This window comes from Buteo buteo, chromosome 5 (genome assembly GCF_964188355.1).
Source record: "Buteo buteo chromosome 5, bButBut1.hap1.1, whole genome shotgun sequence".
In the NCBI taxonomy this organism is placed as follows: domain Eukaryota; kingdom Metazoa; phylum Chordata; class Aves; order Accipitriformes; family Accipitridae; genus Buteo; species Buteo buteo.
Genome location: NC_134175.1, coordinates 10,318,611 through 10,339,634, shown reverse-complemented (window position 1 = coordinate 10,339,634; position 21,024 = coordinate 10,318,611). Strand labels below are relative to the sequence as shown.

At 55.0% G+C, this 21,024-nt stretch overlaps 2 protein-coding genes across 2 annotated transcripts in view; one reads left to right on the top strand and one right to left on the bottom strand.

Annotated features, from left to right (window-relative positions):
* The window catches only part of SLX9 (SLX9 ribosome biogenesis factor), a 55,262-nt gene extending 53,406 nt beyond the window's left edge, over positions 1-1,856 (bottom strand). The window contains exon 1 of the mRNA XM_075027757.1: positions 1,688-1,856. Coding sequence (XP_074883858.1) covers positions 1,688-1,837 — 150 coding nt within the window. The 5' untranslated portion in view covers positions 1,838-1,856. The remainder of the gene's footprint in view (positions 1-1,687) is intronic.
* Positions 1,857-5,639: 3,783 nt separating this feature from the next.
* ITGB2 (integrin subunit beta 2) lies at positions 5,640-19,784 on the top strand. Its single transcript, XM_075027756.1, has 16 exons — positions 5,640-5,823; positions 12,453-12,519; positions 12,877-12,965; positions 13,249-13,432; positions 13,622-13,792; positions 14,036-14,277; positions 14,587-14,742; positions 14,943-15,038; positions 15,182-15,271; positions 15,603-15,743; positions 16,001-16,185; positions 16,890-17,134; positions 17,400-17,619; positions 17,788-17,993; positions 18,086-18,252; positions 18,539-19,784. Exons 2-16 carry the CDS (start codon positions 12,456-12,458, stop codon positions 18,602-18,604), a joined length of 2,322 nt encoding a protein of 773 aa, XP_074883857.1. The 5' UTR covers positions 5,640-5,823; positions 12,453-12,455; the 3' UTR covers positions 18,605-19,784.
* The last annotated feature ends 1,240 nt before the right edge of the window (positions 19,785-21,024 follow it).

The following is a 21,024-nucleotide window of genomic DNA, read 5'->3' as shown; positions in this document are numbered from 1 at the left end:
CCCCACTGGCCTGGCCCCGCCAGGCTCTTCCACCCAGAAGGAATTTTCACAAAGTCATAGTTTGGACTGTTCTATTCCTAACAGACTTCTACCTCAACCCAACCTTGCCTCACTCAAGTGAATTCAGGTATTACTCCTAGGAGAACCGTGAATGGCATTCTTAGGAAAAGCCAGATTTATGACAGGTACATAACAATACAGATAAGCAACAAATGAGCACATTAGGGGCTAAATCCTAAATCGATGGATGTTAAGCAGATTCAGTGACTACTAGCAACTTACTAAATCTTCAGCATCTATTTCCTTTAAGCATGCAATACCCTAAGTTCTAAGCTTTGCAGTAGCTTCTCTGGTTGGCTTAGAAGAACTTATTATGTTGGCCAGCAGTATCTCCCAGCACCAACACATAACTTCATACTGGTATAAAACCAGCATATATGGCACAGCCTATTCCCCCCTCCTCACAAGGAAGGGCAGGCATATAAAAACCATTTACTGCTGTTCTGTGTCCTTGCTGTGAGGGGGCTGGGGGAGACACCCAGCTTTAACCTGAACTGCCTATTAATAAGACAGCTGGTGAAACCAGACACGGTCTAAATCTCCTAAACGATTGCATGTAAACTGACAGCTCATTTCCACCTGTCCTAACCTGAAATAGAAAAGAACGACTGCCAAACGAGCCAGTTACCACTCTGCTCCCGACACTTGCTGACAACGATCCCCACTACTGCACTCAAGTTACCCCACCCAGATGCAGTGCAGGCACCCTCTCCCCCAGCAGTGGTAACAGCGCTGGTGCCTGTCACCGCCACCTCCCTAAGCAGGCTCTCCTCTCTGCATCCTAAAGGCCTGGGGATGCTGTGGCGCCTGTCGTAGCGTGGCTGCCATAGCTGTGGCGGCAGCCATAGCTGCCACTATGTGGTAGTTCCATCATGGTGGCCAACGGTTTGGAGCAGCGACAGCCACCACCAGAGAGGCACGCCGGGACTGCCGGGGTGCACCGGCAGGACCTCACACTGGAGTGCCAAAGGTCCAGGCTCCCTCGTTTCACCTCCCTGCCGGCCCTGACGAGCCGTGCCCTTGCGGGCACACTCCCGCTGGCGATACGCGGCCTGAGAGACGAGCAGCGGCGGCCCAGGAAGGGGCGCCACACCGAGCTCCGGGCCGCGAGAACCGCAACGAGGGCGAGTGGGCCTTCCCTCAGCAGGACGGGGAGGCCGACAGGCCGGCCGGCCTTCAGGACGCCATGTCACCACCTCCCGCCCCTCTCAGACCCTGCCGGCTTCGCCGTGCCCAGGACCGAGGGGTGTCCTCCGGCCCCGCCAGGGCCCTGCGCCCGCGACGCCCACCGCCTGGGTGGGACTCCGCGGACGTCCCAAGCGCTGGGCGGACCGGGCAGGGCTGGGACCGGGGAGGGACCGAGCGCCGACCCTCGTCGCCGGCGGCGCAGCCGTGAGGGGGGGGGAGGGGTGCCACCGCCTCGGCCACCACCGCCAGCCCCGCCCCGCCCACGCCGTGCGTCGCGTCCCCCCGCCCGCCCCACGTGACGCCGCCCCGCTCCCCGCCCGCCCCGTGACCGCCGCCCCGCCCGCCCCACGTGACGCCGCCCCGCCCGCCCCACGTGACGCCGCCCCGCTCCCCGCCCGCCCCACGTGACGCCGCCTCGCTCCCCGCCCGCCCCCGCTACCTTGCCGGCCGCCGCCGTCCAGCCGCCCGCGCCGGGGTCGGGGTCGGGGCCGGGGCCGGGCCCTGGCTGGGGGAGCGGCGGCGCATCCCGGGCGGGCCAGGGCCGGGGGGCGGCGCGGTGGAGCCGCGGACGCTTGGCCTTCCCAACCATGGCGGGCGGCGCGGCGGAAGGGGGCGGGCCGGCCTGTGCCGCGCCTCTCCCGGCCCGGGGCCGGGCCTGCCGGCTGGCACCGACGGCTGCCGGGAGGGCGGTGTCAGCGGGGAGCGCCGCCCCCGGCGGGGTTGGGGCCCCCGCGGACACCGCCAGCCCTATCCCCCCGCGACGGGCAGAGTCCGGGAAGCAGCTCCGCGGCTGTTAGCTCTGAAGCGTAATGGTGGCGTCGTGAACGGCAGCGTTCTGCCGCCCGTCGCTTTGATGGGCAGCCCGGGGCTTAGTGGCCTTCAGGCTGGCAGGGGGACAGGCAGCCTGCTGAAGGTGGCTCCTGGAAAGAGCGCGAGGGTGTTCCTTAGCTGTGCTGAGGTTAAACCCAGAGACTGCAACGCAGTTAAAAGCCTGGCCTAAGCCCCTGGAAGAGCTGGGGCATCTCAGCAGCCCTAGTCAGAGACCAGGATGCCACGGTAGGACAGAAAACTGAAGTCAAACTCCCTGCCAGAAATTATTTCCATAGTCACAACAGCAGAAAATACCTCACGAGCCCCCGTGGAGCCCGAGCATGTGTTTCATGGTGCAGTCGTGGACCCAGGTGGAGACCCCGAACAAACAGCCTCAGCCCTAGCTGTACCTTTCCACGCACACAAGGGGGTTAAATGCAAAGCTGCTTCTCCCCCCGAGGTGAATGAAAAGCTCCAGCCTTGAGAACCACAGTGGGTTTGCTCTTAAAAAGCCCCGATAGGTGCTCTGTGGTTAATGCGTCTTTGTTTTCCACCTGGCCTTTCTCTGCCCTCCCCATCCCTCTCCAAGCTGTGTTTCCCAGGGCCTGATGGTGGGGAGCAGCCCCAGGGACTCACATTGCCCCCCCCCCCCCCTTGCTTCAGAGTTACCCTGGGGAGCATTTTTCCACTGCTCTTTTGAAAACTCAAAAAATAAAAAATAATAAAATACAAAAAATACAATGACAAATGTTGCGTTCATTGGTAACTGGTTGCTTAAAGCAAGGCAAACTTCTTGCCGCATACTTCTCTACGCCGACTGAAGTTCCTTTTTCCTTTTCCCCAGGTCTCTTGTTCAGCCCTGGCTTGCAGAGAGATGAGCGAGGACGTGTCAGAGGATGAGAAGAGCGAGGCCGGGGGAAGCCAAGCTGCTCCCAGCAGGAAGGCCAGCATCGATGAGTCCATCACCTGGGTGGCAGCTGCTCCCAGCCGGCCAAGGGGTTGATGAGCGTGGATCGGCGTGGGCAGCACCGGAATGCGAGGCAAGCCGTGCCACGCAAGTGCGCGGCTGGTGACCCCTCTCATGGGTATCAAGGACATGGGGAAATGCAGGGAGAGGTCCGTGGGAAGGTGATGCTGCTTGGAAAGATGCCACATCCTGTTTAGGCACCTGCTCACAATCAAGCGTACCCCTGTACAAATACTAGAAGGTTGAAAATAAAAAATATCTCTGAGGATGGAGATCCCACAGCCTCCCCCAATCCCCGCTCCCATTGTGCCATTTGTTCAGCCAGAGTATGGCAGTGGCTGGGACACACCAGAGAAGATTTAATGTTCATCAGGGATAGAAAATAACACCAGGAAAGCTTCCATTACCCTGCTGTAGGCTGGGTGATCATCATTTAGGAGCAAAACACCAAAATGACATCTCTGATCATCAAAATCAATGACCCGGGGGAGCAACTGCTCCGAGTGCCCAGCTGGATGCCCTACTTCCCACCCCGGCTGCTCAAAAGCATCCTGCAAAAACCACAGCTGTCCCACAGTCGCTGGCGGGGGCAACACAATCCACTCTAGTAAAAATAAAAAGGGGAACTAATAAAAATAAAGATGCTTAAAAGAAAATAGAAAAAGGAATGTTTAACAGCTTAAAATGCGTACAGTCGGGTTGGGGAGCATACATGCTACGACTAAGCATGTATGTGTCTCCAAAAGATGCCCACCCCCTTCACTTGCAGCAGGCTTAAACAGCAGCAAGGAGAAACAAAATGAAAACAAAAAGACATCCTCTAAAAAAAGGACATTGTTCCCAAACTGGGAAGTATCAAAGATTAAAACCTCAAGCAAGTGAACCCCATACCGAGGGAGCATGGGTTTTGCTGGCTGCAGGGCATAGTGAGCAGGAGAGATTGGACACCAGCATCCTAATGCTGCCAGCTCCAGCCCTGGCTTGTCCCGTGTGCAGTTGTGAAAGCACGGACACAGCGTAAGAGTAACTACTCATTGGCTAATACAAGTAGTAAATAGCCGGGCTAGCACTGATATGCTGGAAGTGGAAGACACACGTGTCAAGTGTCCCCTGTGAATTGCTAGGGACAGTGCTTTGCTGTGGATGTCCACTCAAAGCCGAAGCTGCAAGAGGGCATGAGGAACAGCTCGGGAGGAACTAGGAGTACACCAGCAAGCTTCAGCTTTGGGCCAGAAGGACCCATGGTATACTCGCTCTGCTCCTGCTGCTCCAGCTCAGGAGGCTCCCAGCTCCCCCACCCCCTTCCCTTGACCTTTTGTCAGTGGGAGCAGAGCGGTTTGACAAACCCAGAGAAATAATTGAAGAGAAAAGAGCAGCCCAATAAGGGCTTTATGCAATACAAAAGGAAAAATTACGACAGCTCATCTTACTCGAGCACGCTTCCTTCCCCCAGATCTGCAACCAGCAATGCTGGCAGGAAGCCCCCACCAAGTTTTCCCAGCTTCATCCACCCTGGCCCACCTGTTCCAGGGTTGGGGGCTGCACTGCAGTGTCCAGCTGCAGCCACCCAGGCTTTCCGAGCAAGCCGGGTTGGGCACCCCAGCTCCCAGCAGGCTCATCCTCGGGCTCCATCCCCGCCGTATCCCACTCCAGCCAGGCGATAGCTGCTCCAACACTCCCATCCCACTGCAAGCATTGTTATGATGCTTTCTCACTACACCCGGTGCCTGGCTCCAATGAAACCAGGCCAGAGCTCTGTTGTCTTCTTTTATAAAAACACTAACCCATGGAGCATTCGTCAGGGCTCAGAAATTTGCTGCTAGCACTGCGATTCTCTTTGCTTTCTGCAAAAATAAACCCAGCTCCGTAACTGTAAGACAGCAGCAGGTGAATTGCATCAGTGTCTTATAATGCATCACAATCACTCAAAGTTAGCTTGCTGGAAGGGGAACCTACAAAGCAATGAACAAAAGCTTCACGTTAACTATCTTTAAAAAAAATCTACAAGCCTGTATGTTTTTCTAAATGACTTTTTTTTTTTTTTTTTTTTACTTTAGTGCCCCAAAGAGCATAAGAGATAGTTGCCAGGAGCCGGTTCCTCTCTGCTCATGGAAATACTGTTACTGCAGACTGCACAACAAAATTTGAAGGCTGCTTAAAAAAAACCACACAGCCCTGACCTATGCCACAGTGAGAACGGTGCTGGCATCCTCTGCCAAACGAGGAGGCCCCGCTACCCCAGCAGTGAGCCCCGACACAAAAATTTCAGACCCCAACCCAGAGTCTGAGGGGAGCCAGCTCCCCATCTTCTCCTCAGCCAGGGGCTACCAATGGCTCCCAAAGGAACCAGTTTCCTCCACTACCAGCTTTATTTGCCCACTGGGGGACTGGGCTGGCCCCCAGCAGTGCTGTGAAAGGTTAAAAGTGGGGCAAAAAGGGCGGGTTTTGGCTAGGGTCCCTTTCCTGTGTGCAGCGGGAGGGCTGGAGACCCCCCAGTGTAGCCCAGGGAGGAGATCACCCCAGCCCTGCAGGGCAGGATGCTTTGGCAGGGCTTTGACAGGGCTTTGGCTGGCGTGAATGGGGCTGGTTGGGTTTGGGGGGGAACACGCCCTCCCACAGCCACTGCTCCGACTTCCTCCTTTCTGCCCCAGCCAACTGTAAGACAGAAATAGGAAGGAAGGATTGGGGTGCGTTGCAAGGCTCCTGATGCCTGGCTGCTTTTCCCAGCCAAGCCTGAGAAGCTGAGACCATCCTCATCACAGCCCGAGCACGGGACGAAGGAGAGGGCTTGATGCGAGGTGAGTGCAGCATCTCCATTTTTTTTTGCTTCTGTTTCTCTTTATGGGGGGGGAGGCAGCTGGGCAACAAGGCGGTTTCGTAGCTCTGGTGTTTCCAGTGAATTTGTTTTATAATTCCTCATCTAACCTCTGGCCGCTTGAGTCTTTAGACGGGCTTCAGGGAGCTTGGCGCAGTGTCCCTGCAGCATGCGGCATGGCGCGGCGATCAGCCTACACAGCCTTTGCAAAGACAGCTTACCTGGTCTGTAATGTTTTATTGCTTTTGGAGGTAGGATTAAGCCTGGAACTGCAGGTGGTTATTGCGGGGGAGGGTGTCAGACCCCCAACAACTCCTTCCTCGCCAGCCCATTGGCCTGGAAAGCAGAGCAGAGAGGGGTGCAGCGTACTCCCCCTTCACCCTCACACATGGCGCTGGGGAGAGCGGTGCTGGCTGTGTACCCAACCGGCAGCACCAGGCAAGCACTGGGGCTGGGGGCTGCGCCGGCTCCTTGCCCGGTACCCCCCCACTTCCCCGTGGGATCCCGTACAAGCGCCCACCGCCAACTGCAGGGTGTGATGGCTCAGAGGGGTAGAGGGAACCGGCACAGCAGCATGGCGTGAGGGCGGTGGGGACGGCTGCCGGGGGGGTGCTCATCGCGGTGCCACCGCCAGCACGCCGGTGCAGGGACCTTCCTGGGGGTCCCTGTGCCCCTGTGGGCCTGGGAGAAGAGCTGGGAGAGGGGGTGAGACCCTCGCTCTTCTCCATCTCTCTGTGTGCTGTACACACTAAATACTCTGCTGACAACCACTGAAAATGCCTGGTAGCGGCAGTAAAGGCAGCAGAGGCTGCAGGCAAGCTAACCCAGGGGAGAGCAAAATCCTTTGGCTCTCAGATGCAGACAAAATCTGGGGCATACCCCAGGTGTCAGGGAAGGCAGCCTGGCATCTGTTTTCAGTGCTTTTTCCAATGCCGCGGCCCCAGCTCCCAGCCTCCCAGGCAGGTGAAAAGTGAAGGCGTGAACACTTGCAGAGGCATTGCACTGTGCGGCCGGCGTGGATGCCGGTACGCAGCTTCTGCAAGGTGTGGGAAGGCCTTAAACGGTGCATTTCGCTGGCATGGCTGTCACATCCTGCTTGACACGGTGGTTTTGCACTTTTTTTCTGTCCTCATCCCAGTGCTGTTTCAATCGCAAGCGATCTCAGCATGCTGGAGAGTGCAGTGCAGGGTGACTTGTTTTCTCAGAGAAAGACATACTCGAGTTACCGCAGGGCTGGTGGCGATGGGCGATCCCTTCTTTGCTGCCACAAAGCACGAGCTCTCCCAGCTCCAGGGGACGGGCTGTGCCCTCGAGCAGGTCCCTGGGTCCCTGCTCAGCCCCGGGGACTCTGTCCTGTGTCTCTGCAAACCCAGCAGCCGTCACAGCGTCCCTGCTGGGATCAGCCAAGGGGTGATGCCCACTGGAGATGAGACATAAGAAATGGCTTCTCTGCTCTTAAAAATCCCAGGCTACCCAGGGCACGACAGCTGGTGGGGCAGCCCCTTCCTACCCAAGCAGGGCTCTGATCCAGGGAGACCCAACAGCACAAAACCCTGCCCTCCCAGGGCAGGGTGAGGGTCCCACGGGCACCCAGGGACCCTCAGCACTCAGAGCCAAGGGATGCCACGGGCCAGGGGCTTAGTGCACGTGGGAGAGTGCTCATCCCACACATCCGTCCTCTGCAGGCACTGGAGGCTGCTGGAAGGAAATACATATAAAATATACATAGTTCCTGTAATAGGACATAGAAATATATTCTTTTCTCTCTATATATATGTATAAAAATACTTTTCTCTATTTTTTATTTATATATTTTTTCTGTAATTTATATATATATAAAACATATATATATATAAAAAAATACGTATACACACACACTGACTGTGATACTTTGCACAGAGAGGGTCTTAGCCAGCAGGCAGCCCTGGATATGGCTACCTGCCTTGATGGGAACTATCTGCATCCCACAACCAAGTGATGGAAGAAATGGCCACAAGTCAAGTGACATCCACTCTCCTGTCCTTGCTGTACCCCGCTCCTCTCGTTTACCACCCATGCATGGGGTCTGGGGCCACCCAGAGCAAGGGGGAAAGAAGCAGCACTGCTGGGTGTGATACCCGGCATCTCTGTCATAGCATGATGGTGACGCGGCACCAGGGATGCTTGGGAGCGTGGAAAAAGTGCCCAGGGGCACCAACGCACAAGCACTGACACTAGTGGCACCTCACCATTGCAGGCAGATGGTGCAAACCCCCCAGGAGTCCTCCTGGGATACTGGGCACAAGAGTGCGTCCTCCCGTTTTTCAAGAAAACAGATGTTTGGCAAAGCACTAAAGGGGAGTTGTGGCTAACAGACTGCAAGACCCGTCTCTGCTGTTAAACACTTGTCTTATTTATAGCAACAAGATCGCCGCTAGCATCAACACTTCCCCTTCAGCCCTATTTATAAATCCTAACTTGTTCCTCCATGCTGCACAGCAGCCTGCTCCATCCCACCAACAGCCCCCAGCATGCCCAGTGCCCTGAAAGGCTGGTGTGCTCCAGCTTTGCTCCCTGCCTTCATGCAGGACAGCACCCAGCCCTTTCCTTGTACACCTTCCCTGAGGCCACCTTCACGTTTTCTGGCTCACAGACCCTTCATGAGTATCTTGCCCTGCCTGAGCCATGCCAAGTATATAACGTATGGCAAGCAAGAGATGCTCCATAGGTGGAATACCCTGGTGGCTTCCGCAAAGGGCTCCTGTTGAAGCAGGGCTCTGGTCCTGAGCCGCCCGAGGCATGCGATGAGAAGATCAGAGCTCAGGGCCAAGGAGGAGCCTGGTCCCAGGGTGCAGCCTTCTCCCTCTGATGCCACCATGCAGCCCTGGCCAGGAAGCAGAGCCTGATGGCAACTTGACCTGCCCCTAGCCAGGACGCTCGGTCTCAGCACCTTGCTCCCCAGCCCATGGTGAAGGGGTTGTAAAGCTCTGCGGTTCTGCTCCTTCACACCAGGGCAGGAGGATGGACTATGTGCATCCCCCTGCTTGCCCTAATTGATGAAAAAGAGGGAAAAAAATCCCAGCATCCCAGGCAGAGCACACCGAGGAGTAGAGCACCCAGGACTGGCAGTAGCAGTGCAAAATCTGGGACTGAGCCAAAGGCATTGTCAAGGGGGTTGGAGAAAACACTACTGAGGCCTTTGTCTGGGCCCTGCTAATGCAGAGAGTCAGACCGAAAACCTGCTTTCCCCTCCCCTGAACACTGTAAGGCGGCAGACAAAAGCAGAAGCCCCATTTGTTCTCTTTGAAAATCACCCTACGTCACATATACACTCAACCACCCACATACCAGTGAATAACTTCCCTCCACAGCAGAAGAAAAGAAGTGGTGAGCTTTCTGCTGCTGCTTTCCTCTAGTATCAGGGTGTGCTTTACGTTCTCATGACAAGGGAGAGAAACAACTTTGGGGATTAGAAAGGCATCCAAATCCAGCCCACAAAATGAACCCTACATTACAAAACCCCACAGAAGCCAGAGCAGGGTGTATGTTGAAGTTCCCGCTTTATTTCTGGGGTTTGGGAACTTCTTTTAATCCAGTTTTAAGTGCAAACTTGCTCTATTTCATGAGATGAGCCTATAAGCAGGAACCTCTAACCTCCAGCAAGGATGAGGAGCTTCCAGAGCCTTGGTCCACCCCATTGCCACCCCACACCTTGGCATGGCAGCAGGAGTTAAACTCATTGGAAACATTGGGCAGGTGGGATGGCAGGAGCTCATCCAGCCTGCAGGTTTGGTCCCCACAGCCCGTGTGGGAACTTCTAGCTTGTAAAAGAGCTGGAGCCTAAATAGGCATATTTAGGGTGTCAATCAGCTAAGTGCTACAGGAAACAAGGGCGGGAGCCGCTTTTCCCTCCTGCCGGCAGTGGCAGCTCTTGCTGGGCAAAAACCTATTTCCCTGGCCCTGTTTTTCGGGGGGGTTGCAGAAATATGAGCTCACACTATTTTCAGCATCCCCAGGGCACTCCCAATTAACTAGACATGTGCGGCAAAGCAGATGCAAGCAGCGATCAATACCAAATGAAGAGTGTGAATACAGCTAAGAGTACAGCAAATGTGGTCAGGAAGGACCCAGCTGTGCCTTGGAGTGCGATTTTGGTCTTGGAGGACCTCTCAGGTTGGGCTGGCACAGGTCACTGGGTATATCCCGGTCACAGAGTGTCACAGCCCAAATGAGTGAGCAAAATCATTTCCCAGCAAGGTGCACCCAGGAGGGTCCAACAAGGATCTGGTATCCACCCTGCCTTGATAAGAGCTTTTACTGTTAAGACATTTTTCTTTTTCTTTTTTTTTTTACTTTAAGAGTTTTTACCTGTTGTCTGCAAGCTCAAACAGTGCTTGCAGAGTTTGGAGGTGACAAAAATGTGTTGGGCCAGCTAAGCACAGCAAGTGCGTATCATGCAGGCAGGGGTATTGCAGATGTGACGATAAATGATGCCCTCAAAAACTTACCAAGCTGGACTGTGGTGGTGGAGAGGGACTTGCAGAGGATGCCTTTGTGAAGAAGGGCTTTGTCCACCCACCATAGGATGGTCTTGGGCCAGTCACGGCAGAGTGAGCTCCTGTGCCAGTTCACCATCAGGGTATGACCGGTGACCACAGAGGTACCTCTTGTTGCCTGTGCAGTCATGCGGTGCTGGGGAGGCTGGCTCCAGGGCAGGCTGGGGTTCCCAAGGTTGCAAACGCTCACATCCAGATGACCCCTGCTATAAGCAATGGTGGCAACCAGCCTTAGCGGTCCTGCCACATCTCCAAGTCCATACTACAGCTGGGCACCAAACCTCACTGCAGAAATGTCACTGAAATGACACCCATTGATGCACCTAGACCTTCTTTCTGCCCTTGGGAGGAGACCAGACCTTCTTTCAAGGCTGACCAGTGTCATCCTTTGCTTGTCTGGTATCTTACAGAGGCTGCCGAGCTAAGAAAGGACATCCTGATGTCTTAGAAGGGGATCTGAGCAGCCCTACATACTAACCTGGCCTCAGTGCCTTTTGAAGGTTTCCCTTGTTTTCATGTTTCCATTTCACTCTGAGCTGTTAATTCAGGAGGTTTATGGAAAGGGGTGATGGCACTTTGTGCCAAGTTGGCAGGAGCCAGGGAGTGGTTGTTTTCTTGCTCAGAGCAGCATCAGAACTATTTCAAAACCAATGACCTGTTTTTCAGATGCTGTGTCTAATATTGCTTAAAAGGGTATTTAGTTTGTTGTTCCTTCGTGCTTTCTTATTCCTTTTTCTTCTTTTAACAAATTCCTCTTTTCTCACTTCCCTGTGTGCGTCCATGTTGTAAGGCTGCTAGTCTTTTGGGTTTTCCTCCAGGGCTGTGCTGGGGAGGAAGGCTTTATGAGAAAAGATAGCGTTAATGAACATGATCTCATTGACACCACAGGAAGAACACTGAAAAATTGCTTCCCGAGAGCGATTTAGCCAACTTTATGGATAGCATAAATTTCTGGCATCAGCAGATGTGCTTTGGGGCAAGAAGCGAGTAGTACGAGCAGCTAGAACAAGCACTGTGAGAACATACTTGTGAACAACAGGGTCTCTATCATGCTCCAAAACGCTGGTGTAACTGAGGATAGCAAGTGCTTGTGGCGTTTGGATGATGTGCTGGGAGTCCTTCCCTGCATGCTGGTAAGAAATGTGCAGCCCCCTCCCCAGCCCTTGGGTCAGAGCCCACAGCCACGGCATCACATCCTGGCCCCCCCTGTCCCATGTGGGTCTGACTCCAGCACCCTGTCCTTCTTCCTCTCCCCGCACATTGTGCAAGAGCCGGCCTGATGGTTGCCACACCGGCAGGCTGGACCTCACCACGCAATGTGAGCCAGCCGCTCCGCTTCCCTCAGAGATGGAACTGCGGCTCTCCTAGGATGTCAGTCATGCACGTCGTGATGTTGGAAACCCTCGCTTGTTGGAAATCCCCGACAGGAAAACTTATATTAATTCACTACATGAAATATTTCATTTCCTTGATGAATCAGTTAAATATAAAGCAAGTAGTAAGAGACTTTCTTTTCCATGTATCTATCACACCATGCTAGTTAATTAATAGAAATAATCCTTTTGTTAATTTTGATTCCAATTTCCATCCAAATATAGCTCGACACAGAAGCTGAAAAAATTCACATCTAGCAAAAACTAAATGCAGTGCTTGAGATTTTCCACTGTTACATAGATATAATCATATAGGTAGAAGAGTCTGAATAGATACTACATCAAGCTTTGCAGCAGTTCAGCTGCATGCGTAGCGATATGGTGCAAGTTCCTGCTCTGCTGACTTCCACATTGAGTCCAAAAGCTATGTTTGTTGGAAACCAATGTATTTTTGTAAGACCACGCAAGGACGCGTCCTGAGTCAGCTCACTCACCCGGGGTGGATGCCCTGGCCCCAGTTGCCCGACTCCTGGGGCTGCAGCAGGGTCACGCTCTCAGGCTCTGCCCACAGTGGGACAGCTGCGGGAAGGACGTGTCCTCCTGGGGCCGCTGTCCTCTGCAGCCACTTTCTGTAGGGTTCAAGGGCTCCCTTCCCTGTGACTGCCGTGCACCAGGCAGTCACAGGGATGCTTTTTGTCTTGCAGAAAATGTCCCGTGACTGCTGCCTCTGGCTGCTGGCAGTGACCTGGGTGCTGCTGCTGGTGACGACAGGTGAGCCCGACCTGCCTTTCCTCACTGCCTTCCTCCCGGCACCTTATGCGGGCAGTGAAATAGGGGGAGGGAACCCACATGCTGGCCAACAGCGGTGGGAACATGGCATTGAGATGCGTGCAAGGGTCAGATCCTGCATTTCCTGGGATCTGGACTTAACTCGAGCCAGCCCAGCTGAGGGACAGCAAGGCAGGTGAGGACCCTGCCAGGGCCTCCAGCATGGGTTTTATAGGCAGGGTGGGCTCAGACAGCATGGGTGCCTGGTGCTGGGTGTCAGAGCACCCTGTGGCTGCCGCTGCTGCAGACTGGCCTCCCCCCAGTGCCCCCCACATCAACTCTGTCTTCTCTCTGTTTCAGCCTTTGCCATGGAGTGCCCCAAGATCAAGGTGGGGACGTGCAAGGACTGTATCCAGTCTGGTCCCGGCTGCGCCTGGTGCAAGAAGCCGGTAGGTCCACAGAGCCTCTTGTGCAGTCAGCTCACAGGCAGTGGGGTGGTCATCTTGCCCACCCGGCTCTGCCTGTGGTGGAGGGGGGAGACTGCATCATGGGAATGTTTCATGTCCTACGTGGTGGATGGGGCCAGGAGGGATCTGACAGACAGGACTCTTCAACCTTCCTTTCTCCATCAATACCGTGGAGAACTGGTTTGGGAGCTGGGTTGTCTTGTAACAAGCCCATTCACTTCCTGCTCCTCTGATTTGTTTTCCCCGCTGATGTTGCAACATGCAGAGTTTCACCAAAGCTGGTGAGCCAGACTCCATCCGCTGTGACACCATGGAGCAGCTGCAGCAGAGGGGATGCTTGCGCGATGAGATTGAGTTTCCAGTCAACAGCATTACAATAACACAGAACAGTCCCTTAAGCAGCGACACACAGCTGACTCCCCAGGAGGTGCACCTGAAACTGAGGATAGGTATGGTCTGCCTGGCATCCCCAACACCCTTCTGCTCACCCCCAGGCTCACCTGGGACGCAGTGGCATGTCGCAGCCCGCATTTCCTCCCCTTTTCTTCCAAAAGAGAGGAGGATCCCAGTGGGGCATGGGCAGTGGGGTGAGATGTGAGCCACAGCACAGCAGCTGATCCCAGCATCCCCATCAACAGGCCAGCCTGCTGTATTTGAGGTGAAGTTTCGCCGTGCCATGGGGTACCCCATTGATCTCTACTATCTCATGGACCTCTCTTACTCCATGCTGGATGACCTGGAGAAGGTGAAGAAGCTGGGAGGGGAGCTGCTCAGGGCACTGGAGACTACCACCCCTTCTCGCCGCATAGGTGAGCCTGTCTCCGGCATGAGACCCCGGCATAGCTGTTTGCTGCTGGGAAGAGCCACACTGCTGGAATGGGATGCAGGCAGTGAGCAGCGTGACCCGTCCTCTGCCAGGCTGGAGAGTGTGCCAGGGCAAGGGACGTGGACATGTATACAGGGGCCAGCAGATTGTCCACGCCGTGTGCTGCAGCAATGCCTGCTGGTCCCTGCTGCTCGTGCCCCTGACGCTGCAGTCTTGGATGCCCTAGGGTTTGGCTCCTTTGTGGACAAGACGGTGCTGCCCTTTGTGAACACGCACCCTGAGAAGCTGCAGAACCCCTGCCCCAACAAGGACAAGAAATGCCAGCCGCCCTTCGCCTTCAAGCACATCCTCTCGCTGACTGACAATGCCAAGAAGTTTGAAAGCGAAGTGGGGAAGCAGTTAATCTCAGGGAACCTGGATGCCCCCGAGGGGGGGCTGGATGCCATGATGCAGGCAGCGGTGTGCGGGGTGAGTCCCTGCGTCCGCCTCGCTCACGGACTGTCCCTCAGGAGGTGGCTCTGCCCCTCTTCAGGTGGGCTCTGGAAGCCCATTGTATATAAATCCTGATTCAGCAGCAGGGCAGGTTACTCTGGGGAGGGAGTGTACAAGAGAGCACCTTACCCCAGAGCCTCCTGACTCTGATCTCCTGTAACCCACCTCCCCCATCCCCCCTGCCCCACACTGTGGCTGACACGAGACTTTGGCAAGGGCTGTACCATGCCCGCTGGCACTGTCCTGCCAGTCCCGCTCAGGGACAGGTCTCTGTGCCACTTGCAGGACTTGATAGGCTGGCGCAATGTGACCCGCTTGCTGGTGTATGCTACTGATGACGGCTTCCACTTTGCTGGTGACGGCAAGCTTGGGGCCATCCTGACACCCAACGATGGCCAGTGCCACTTGGAGGACAATATGTACAAAAAGAGCAACGAGTTTGTAAGTACCATGGGGCTGCTCAGCAGCTCTGCACCCTCAGCCTCGCTCCCCCAGGCAGAAAAAAAAGTCACATAAAAAGCCTATTGCTGAGACCACAGAGTCACCATAATCAGCATAATTTGGGCCATGAAACCCAAACTGTCCACCCTTCTGCTGGTGGGGGAGATGGCACTCAATGCGGCATCCTTCTCCCCACCTAGGACTACCCGTCTGTCGGCCAGCTGGTCCAGAAACTTGCCGAAAACAACATTCAGCCCATTTTTGCTGTCACCAGTAAGATGGTGGATGTTTATAAGGTAAGGGGACTTCAGATGGTCTAGATGCCTCCCGTCCCTCCCCAGGAGGACAGAAACAGCTGTGTGTGTCCTCCTGCCGCTGCCGCCTGCTCCGCCATCACATGGCGGGGGGGACCGCTCACCTCTTTGCTCTCCATTGGCAGAAACTCAGTGAGATGATCCCAAAGTCGGCAGTGGGAGAGCTGAACGAGGACTCCAGCAACATCATTGAACTCATCCAGGTGGCCTACAATGTAAGTACTGGAGGAGGCTGTGTTTCACCTATCTGGCAGGGCTCGGAGCAGGCAAAGGTTTCCATCATGTGTCCTTACTATCAGAGAGCAGCTGGGACCAGGGCTTTGAGTACAGGACATGTTGATGCCCTCTGCCCACAGCAAGCAAGAGATTCCCACGTCTCCAATGCTTCTGCCTTTCCAGAACCACCCCAGGCAGCTGAGTCCCCAGCCTGGGGTGCTCCTTGCCCCTATCCCCTGGGCTGGAGGGAAGCCCTGACCTGCAATCCCACACACCCTTGCTCTGGTCTCCTCTTGGACTGATGGCACTTTCTCCACCATTTCCCCACAGAACCTCTCCTCACGGATCATCCTGGACCACTCCACCCTGCCAGACGTCCTGGATGTCAAATATGACTCCATATGCAGTAAGGACAAGGTCATCTTGGATGCAGCGAGAGGGGAGTGCGACAATGTCAAGATCAATGATGAGGTATATTCCCCCGCACCGGGAATGCCCCGCAGTTCGCAATGATGCCCATCCTGTTTAACAGCAGGAACCCAGCCTGTTGTTTCAGGCTTTCTGTTTACATGAATTTAATGCCAAGAGAGTCCAAAATGCTGCAGGATGGGGGGAACCTCCATTGTGCTGGATGTGCATGTGCTCAGCCTGGGGCTGATACCACCATCCGATTGCTGAAGCTGCCTGATGGCCTCCGGCCCTTCCCTTTCTCACTCTGCACTTTCTAGGTCACCTTCAAAGTGAAGGTCACAGCCAAGGAGTGCATCAAAAGCCAGTCCTTCACCATCCGTCCGCTGGGTTTCACAGACACCCTCACCGTCCACCTCGATAGCAACTGCAACTGCAACTGCAGCGAGCGACCTGACCCAACCGCCTGCAGTGGGAAAGGCAGCATTGTCTGTGGGATCTGCAGGTATGTGCTGTCCCCTCAAAACAGTATTTATTTCAAATGCTGCCAGAGCTGCGGAGCTGCTGGGAGAGGGTCATGAGGCCGAGCCGAGGGCTTGGCTCTGCAGCTTTGCACCAGTTTTCTTATTCAGAGAGGTGGACTATGTTCATGGAGGCAGGGGACACAATGAGCTCTCTCTTCTGTTGGTGGAGCCTCTGCTGCTTTCCTAAGAGCATCCACCCACCCACCCACCTGTCCATCCAACTATCCACCCATCCATCCAACTATCCAACCATCCACCAACCCACCTATTGAGCAGACACCGATTTCTGTAGAAATCTCTCAAAATCCCACTTCTGGGCTGCAGTTCACGCAGGTCTTTAAGTGCAGTTTTTGCTTCATGATGCCTCAGTGACAGGGAGAGGAAGAGGCTGGGTTTCCTCAGGAAATATTCAGATCTCCTTGGCAAGGGTTTGGAAATTATAACAATAATTTCCGGGCAACCATTTGGTGTTGTAAATACGACTGGGGGAAGAACAGCGTTTCTGAGTTTTCCTCCGAGTCAGCCACCCCACTCCAGCATGGAGTTAGCACCAATATGCCGTGGCTGGTCTTCGGTGAGGCAGTCCCAGATTTGCTCTGCTTTGGCTGAGGTCTGGGCCCCGCACATGCCCCATGGCACTTCTTGTGGCCGCTGACCTGGGCTTGCTCCTCTCCTTTGACGGCAGCTGCAATTCAGGCTACACGGGGAAGAACTGCGAATGCGAAACCAAAGGCAAGACCAGCAAGGAGCTGGAGGGCAGCTGCCGGAAGGACAACAGCTCGGTCATCTGCTCGGGGCTGGGGGACTGCGTGTGTGGGCAGTGCATCTGCCACACCAGCGACGTGCCTGACAAGCAGATCTACGGCACCTTCTGCGAGTGCGACAACATGAACTGCGAGTTTCACAACGGCTTTCCCTGTGGTGGCAAAGGTGATGCATCCGCATGATGGGTTCTCCACCGGGGCACCGTTTAGAAAATTAAATCCCATGGGAGATGCTGCCTTTCCCTGCCAAAGCCCAAGCGGGTGGGTTTGGGGGTCCTGGGTCCCACCGCACCACCCTGCAGGACCTCCTCAACCATCCCACGGAGGATGGCATGCAGAGTGCAGGGTGGGTGATGCTCTCCAAGCACGGGCAGAGGGAGGGTGACCTCGCTCTCTGTAGGATCCTGGTCTGAAAGGTCTTCCCCCTGCAGACCGTGGGAAATGCGACTGCGGGGAGTGCAAGTGCACACCCGGGTACCAGGGCAGCGCCTGCCAGTGCAGGAAGTCGACGGACGGCTGCTTGAACGCCCGCGGCAATGAGTGCAGCCACCGCGGGACCTGCCACTGCAACCGCTGCCAGTGCCGGGACGGATACCAGCCCCCCTTCTGCCAGGATTGCCCCGGCTGCCCCTCGCCCTGTGGCAGATACGTGTGAGTGACATGCGCGGAGACAGCATGGGGGCGGCGCGGGATCCCCCCCACCTCCCGGACAGGGGCAGGCAAGCCCTGCCTGCGCTTGGGCAGGGCCCAGCCACAGCCAAAGCCAGGTGAGAGGGCCTCTGCCCCTGCAGAGGTGAGCTGTGGCTGCCTGTTTTGCAGCTCCTGCGTGGAGTGCAAGGCGTTCCTGAGTGGCCCCTTCGAGAAGAACTGCTCCCAGGCCTGCCCTAACATCCAGGTGACCGAGAAGTTGACGGGGGTGAGCAGACAGTGCAGGGAGAAGGACTCCCAAAACTGCTGGATCTCCTTCCGCATGGTCCAGGAGGACGGCGAGGAGATTTACACCATCGCTGTCGATCCTGAAAAAGGTACCCCAGCCCTGCTCCTTCTGCCCCTCTGCCGCAGCGGCCTCGCTGCCTTGCCAGGGGCTGCAGCTGGACGCCGTCTGTCTGCCCTGCAGAGTGCCCAGAGCCTCCCAACATCGCACTGATCGTGGGCGGCACCGTGGCCGGCGTGGCCCTCATCGGCCTGGTGCTCCTGCTGATCTGGCGGCTCTTGACAGAGCTGTTTGACCGCCGGGAATACCGCCGGTTCGAGAAGGAGAAGTCCAAGGCCAAGTGGAACGACGTAAGAGAGCCCGTCCGCAGCGGTGGGGGTGTGCTGGGATGTTCACGTACATGTTTTGGGGACACCTGGAGGGGACATCCTCTCCAGAGGCAGCCATGGCAGACCTGAGCCCTCCCCACTGGCTGATTTCACAGCCCGGCTGGATTTTGCAGGGGGCTAAAGCAGCCTGTGGGCTCTTCGGCCAATGCTGTCCGCACTGTCAACATTGGAGGGGCGGGGTGGGTAATGCTGTGCTGAAAATCCTATATAGCACAACCACATGGGCCTCTCATCTCTCCCCCTCCAGGCTGATAACCCCCTCTTCAAGAGTGCCACCACCACAGTCGTGAACCCCAGGTTTAATGGGCAATGAAGCGGAGCAATGCCCGGCAGTGCTAGGATCCACTGTTGAATAAGGAAACGGCAAGCTAAGAAAATCTCAAACTAAGGCTCCCACCTTCTCTTCTTTATCCTGTTGGTTTGTTCCCTTCTTCCAGGAGGCCACCAGCACATCAGGCGCTGGCTCAGGGGCTGTACCACGCCTGTCTCCTGGCGCAGCCCTTGACAGTTGGGCTAGTGGAGCTGGGAGAAGGGAACAGACACAGCTTTGCCGACTGTTTTTGCAGAGCAGGTCTCACCAGTAGGCACACGCAATAGCTCCTGTACTGGTTACCAGCTGCCTCAACTCTTGATGCTAACTTTGCCTTCTGGCAGGAGTCTCGGACACCAAGCCCCAAAACCAGCTGAGTGCCCAGAGTTCTTCCAGCTTTGATTTGGAGCTGGGATTTCAAAACTGCCATTTCCCTACTACTCTAGCAGGATCTGCTCCCATGCTGCTCATGGCTTCTCCTGCTGCACCGGTGTCTACCACTATGTTTGCACTGGTTTCTAAAGCACTCACTGCTGAGTTGGACATGGAGGGTCCTCCAGGCTGGCGGTCTGCTTTGGAGGTTGCAGCAAGATGATGGGCCCTAAGGGCTAGTAAGCACCTGCATCTGGAGAGGAAGAGCAGTCAGGGAACATGCACTGAATCTTTTTTCCAAATCATCAGCTGCTTTCCACTGTCACTCCCCTCTCAGACCTACCTCAGGCAAGGTTCTGCTTGGGCTCCTGCAAGCTTGGCTTACCTCCGCCAGGCCTTGAGCCCTCTGCATGTCTAGGAGGCAACAGAGCAACTGTGTTTGTACTATGAAACATTGGCACTGAGCACATGAAACATTGCCTGCAGCTCACAGCTCTGCCACAGCTTCTTCTACCACCCCCACAGCTAGATCTCTTTCCTCCTCTGCAAGACTTGCTGAAGGCCTGGCATGCAGAAGCGGTACTGTGAGCATCTCCAGCTCAGCACTTTTCCAAACCATGCACAGCAGCTAATCTTTCTTAAGTTGTGGGTCATTCCTGTGAAATAGCGGTACAATTCCATATTTGCTTTAAATTTGGAAATAACTTGCATATAGCTGTATTATGTCACATCTTCATTTGCTCTCTGAAGAGATTTAATGTTAATAAAAGTTTATATATAAAGTAAATACATCTGTCCTGCTAAGAATCAGGTGCAAGGGCAGCAGCCGAAGTGTTCATTGGAGAAACTACAGCAAAATCCTGTCATTGTTACCAGCATCTCCCATAGATACAGTGCCTGGGAAAGATGCTGGCAAGAGGAACGAACTAACTGTCTTCTACACTAATTTGCCATCTGTGTCCTGAAAGGTGCTCCCTTACAAGCCAAGAATGACTCACTAAATGATGCAAAGTAGTTCTTGTCCCTGCCCATCTGCTGGCAACTCTATGTAAACCACCTTAAACAAAAGTGGCTGTACCGCATCAGATCAGGGGTTAATTTGGGCCATTTTGCTGTCTTCAACAGTGACTGTGAGGGTCTAGGGCAAGCTGAGAAGGAAAGTGTGTCTGATACTCCCCCCAGTACTATCCTAGCCTGCAGCTATTTTTGGCTCAGGGACCCCCAACTCAGTGTAGGTCCCGTGCACCCTGCACCTGGCTGCACAAAGACAGCAGAGGTACCTGTAAGGGCTCTGGGTCTTGAGTGGAATGCCCATTGCCAGGGACCCAGGCAGAGGCTGTTACTGGCACACGAAGAGACTATCTGTCTCCCCTGTCAGCAGCTGCAGGTCTTACTGCTGGTGTAGCGTGTGCAGTACAAGTACAACCACATATGTGCTTCAGAGGACAATTAGAGAAAATCAATGAGAAATCCAGACTTTTTCAAAAAGAATTATGATCGGTAATTGCATTAGACAGAAGTATATGCTAGGGCACGGGCAAAAGCCCAGAGAGCAAACAGTGAGCTAAAAAGGGTCCTTCAGGCCCCTGGTTTTGCTTTAGCCCAAAGGCTTGGTGGTCTCTCTGGGGAGACCTGCTTGCAAGTCAGTATTTCTCAGCCAGGTGTGGCACGGCCATTTCTCCAGGCTTTAAGCACTGCCCCAGGACATCCTTTCTTAAAGTTGTTTCATTTCCACCAAGAATAACTGAACCATATTTTTTTTCTGACTTGGGGTGAGGAGGAAACTGGCTGATTTTCAAGTGAAGTTGTTGACTTGATTTTGGTAAGAGCAGAAGTCAGCAGTATGGGCTGGGACACCCCAACCGGTTCAAGTGGCCATCCTGCTGGCTAGGAGGGCACGCGCTCCCCCCATTACTGCACACAAAACCCGCACCCAGCCCATGACACACTGCATCACTCGAGACAAGGCTGCTGAGATGAGGCAGAGATACACCTGAGCGACTGCAGGGTCTCTCTGGGCACTCTGTGCCCCAATGGGCTCCTCTCACCTG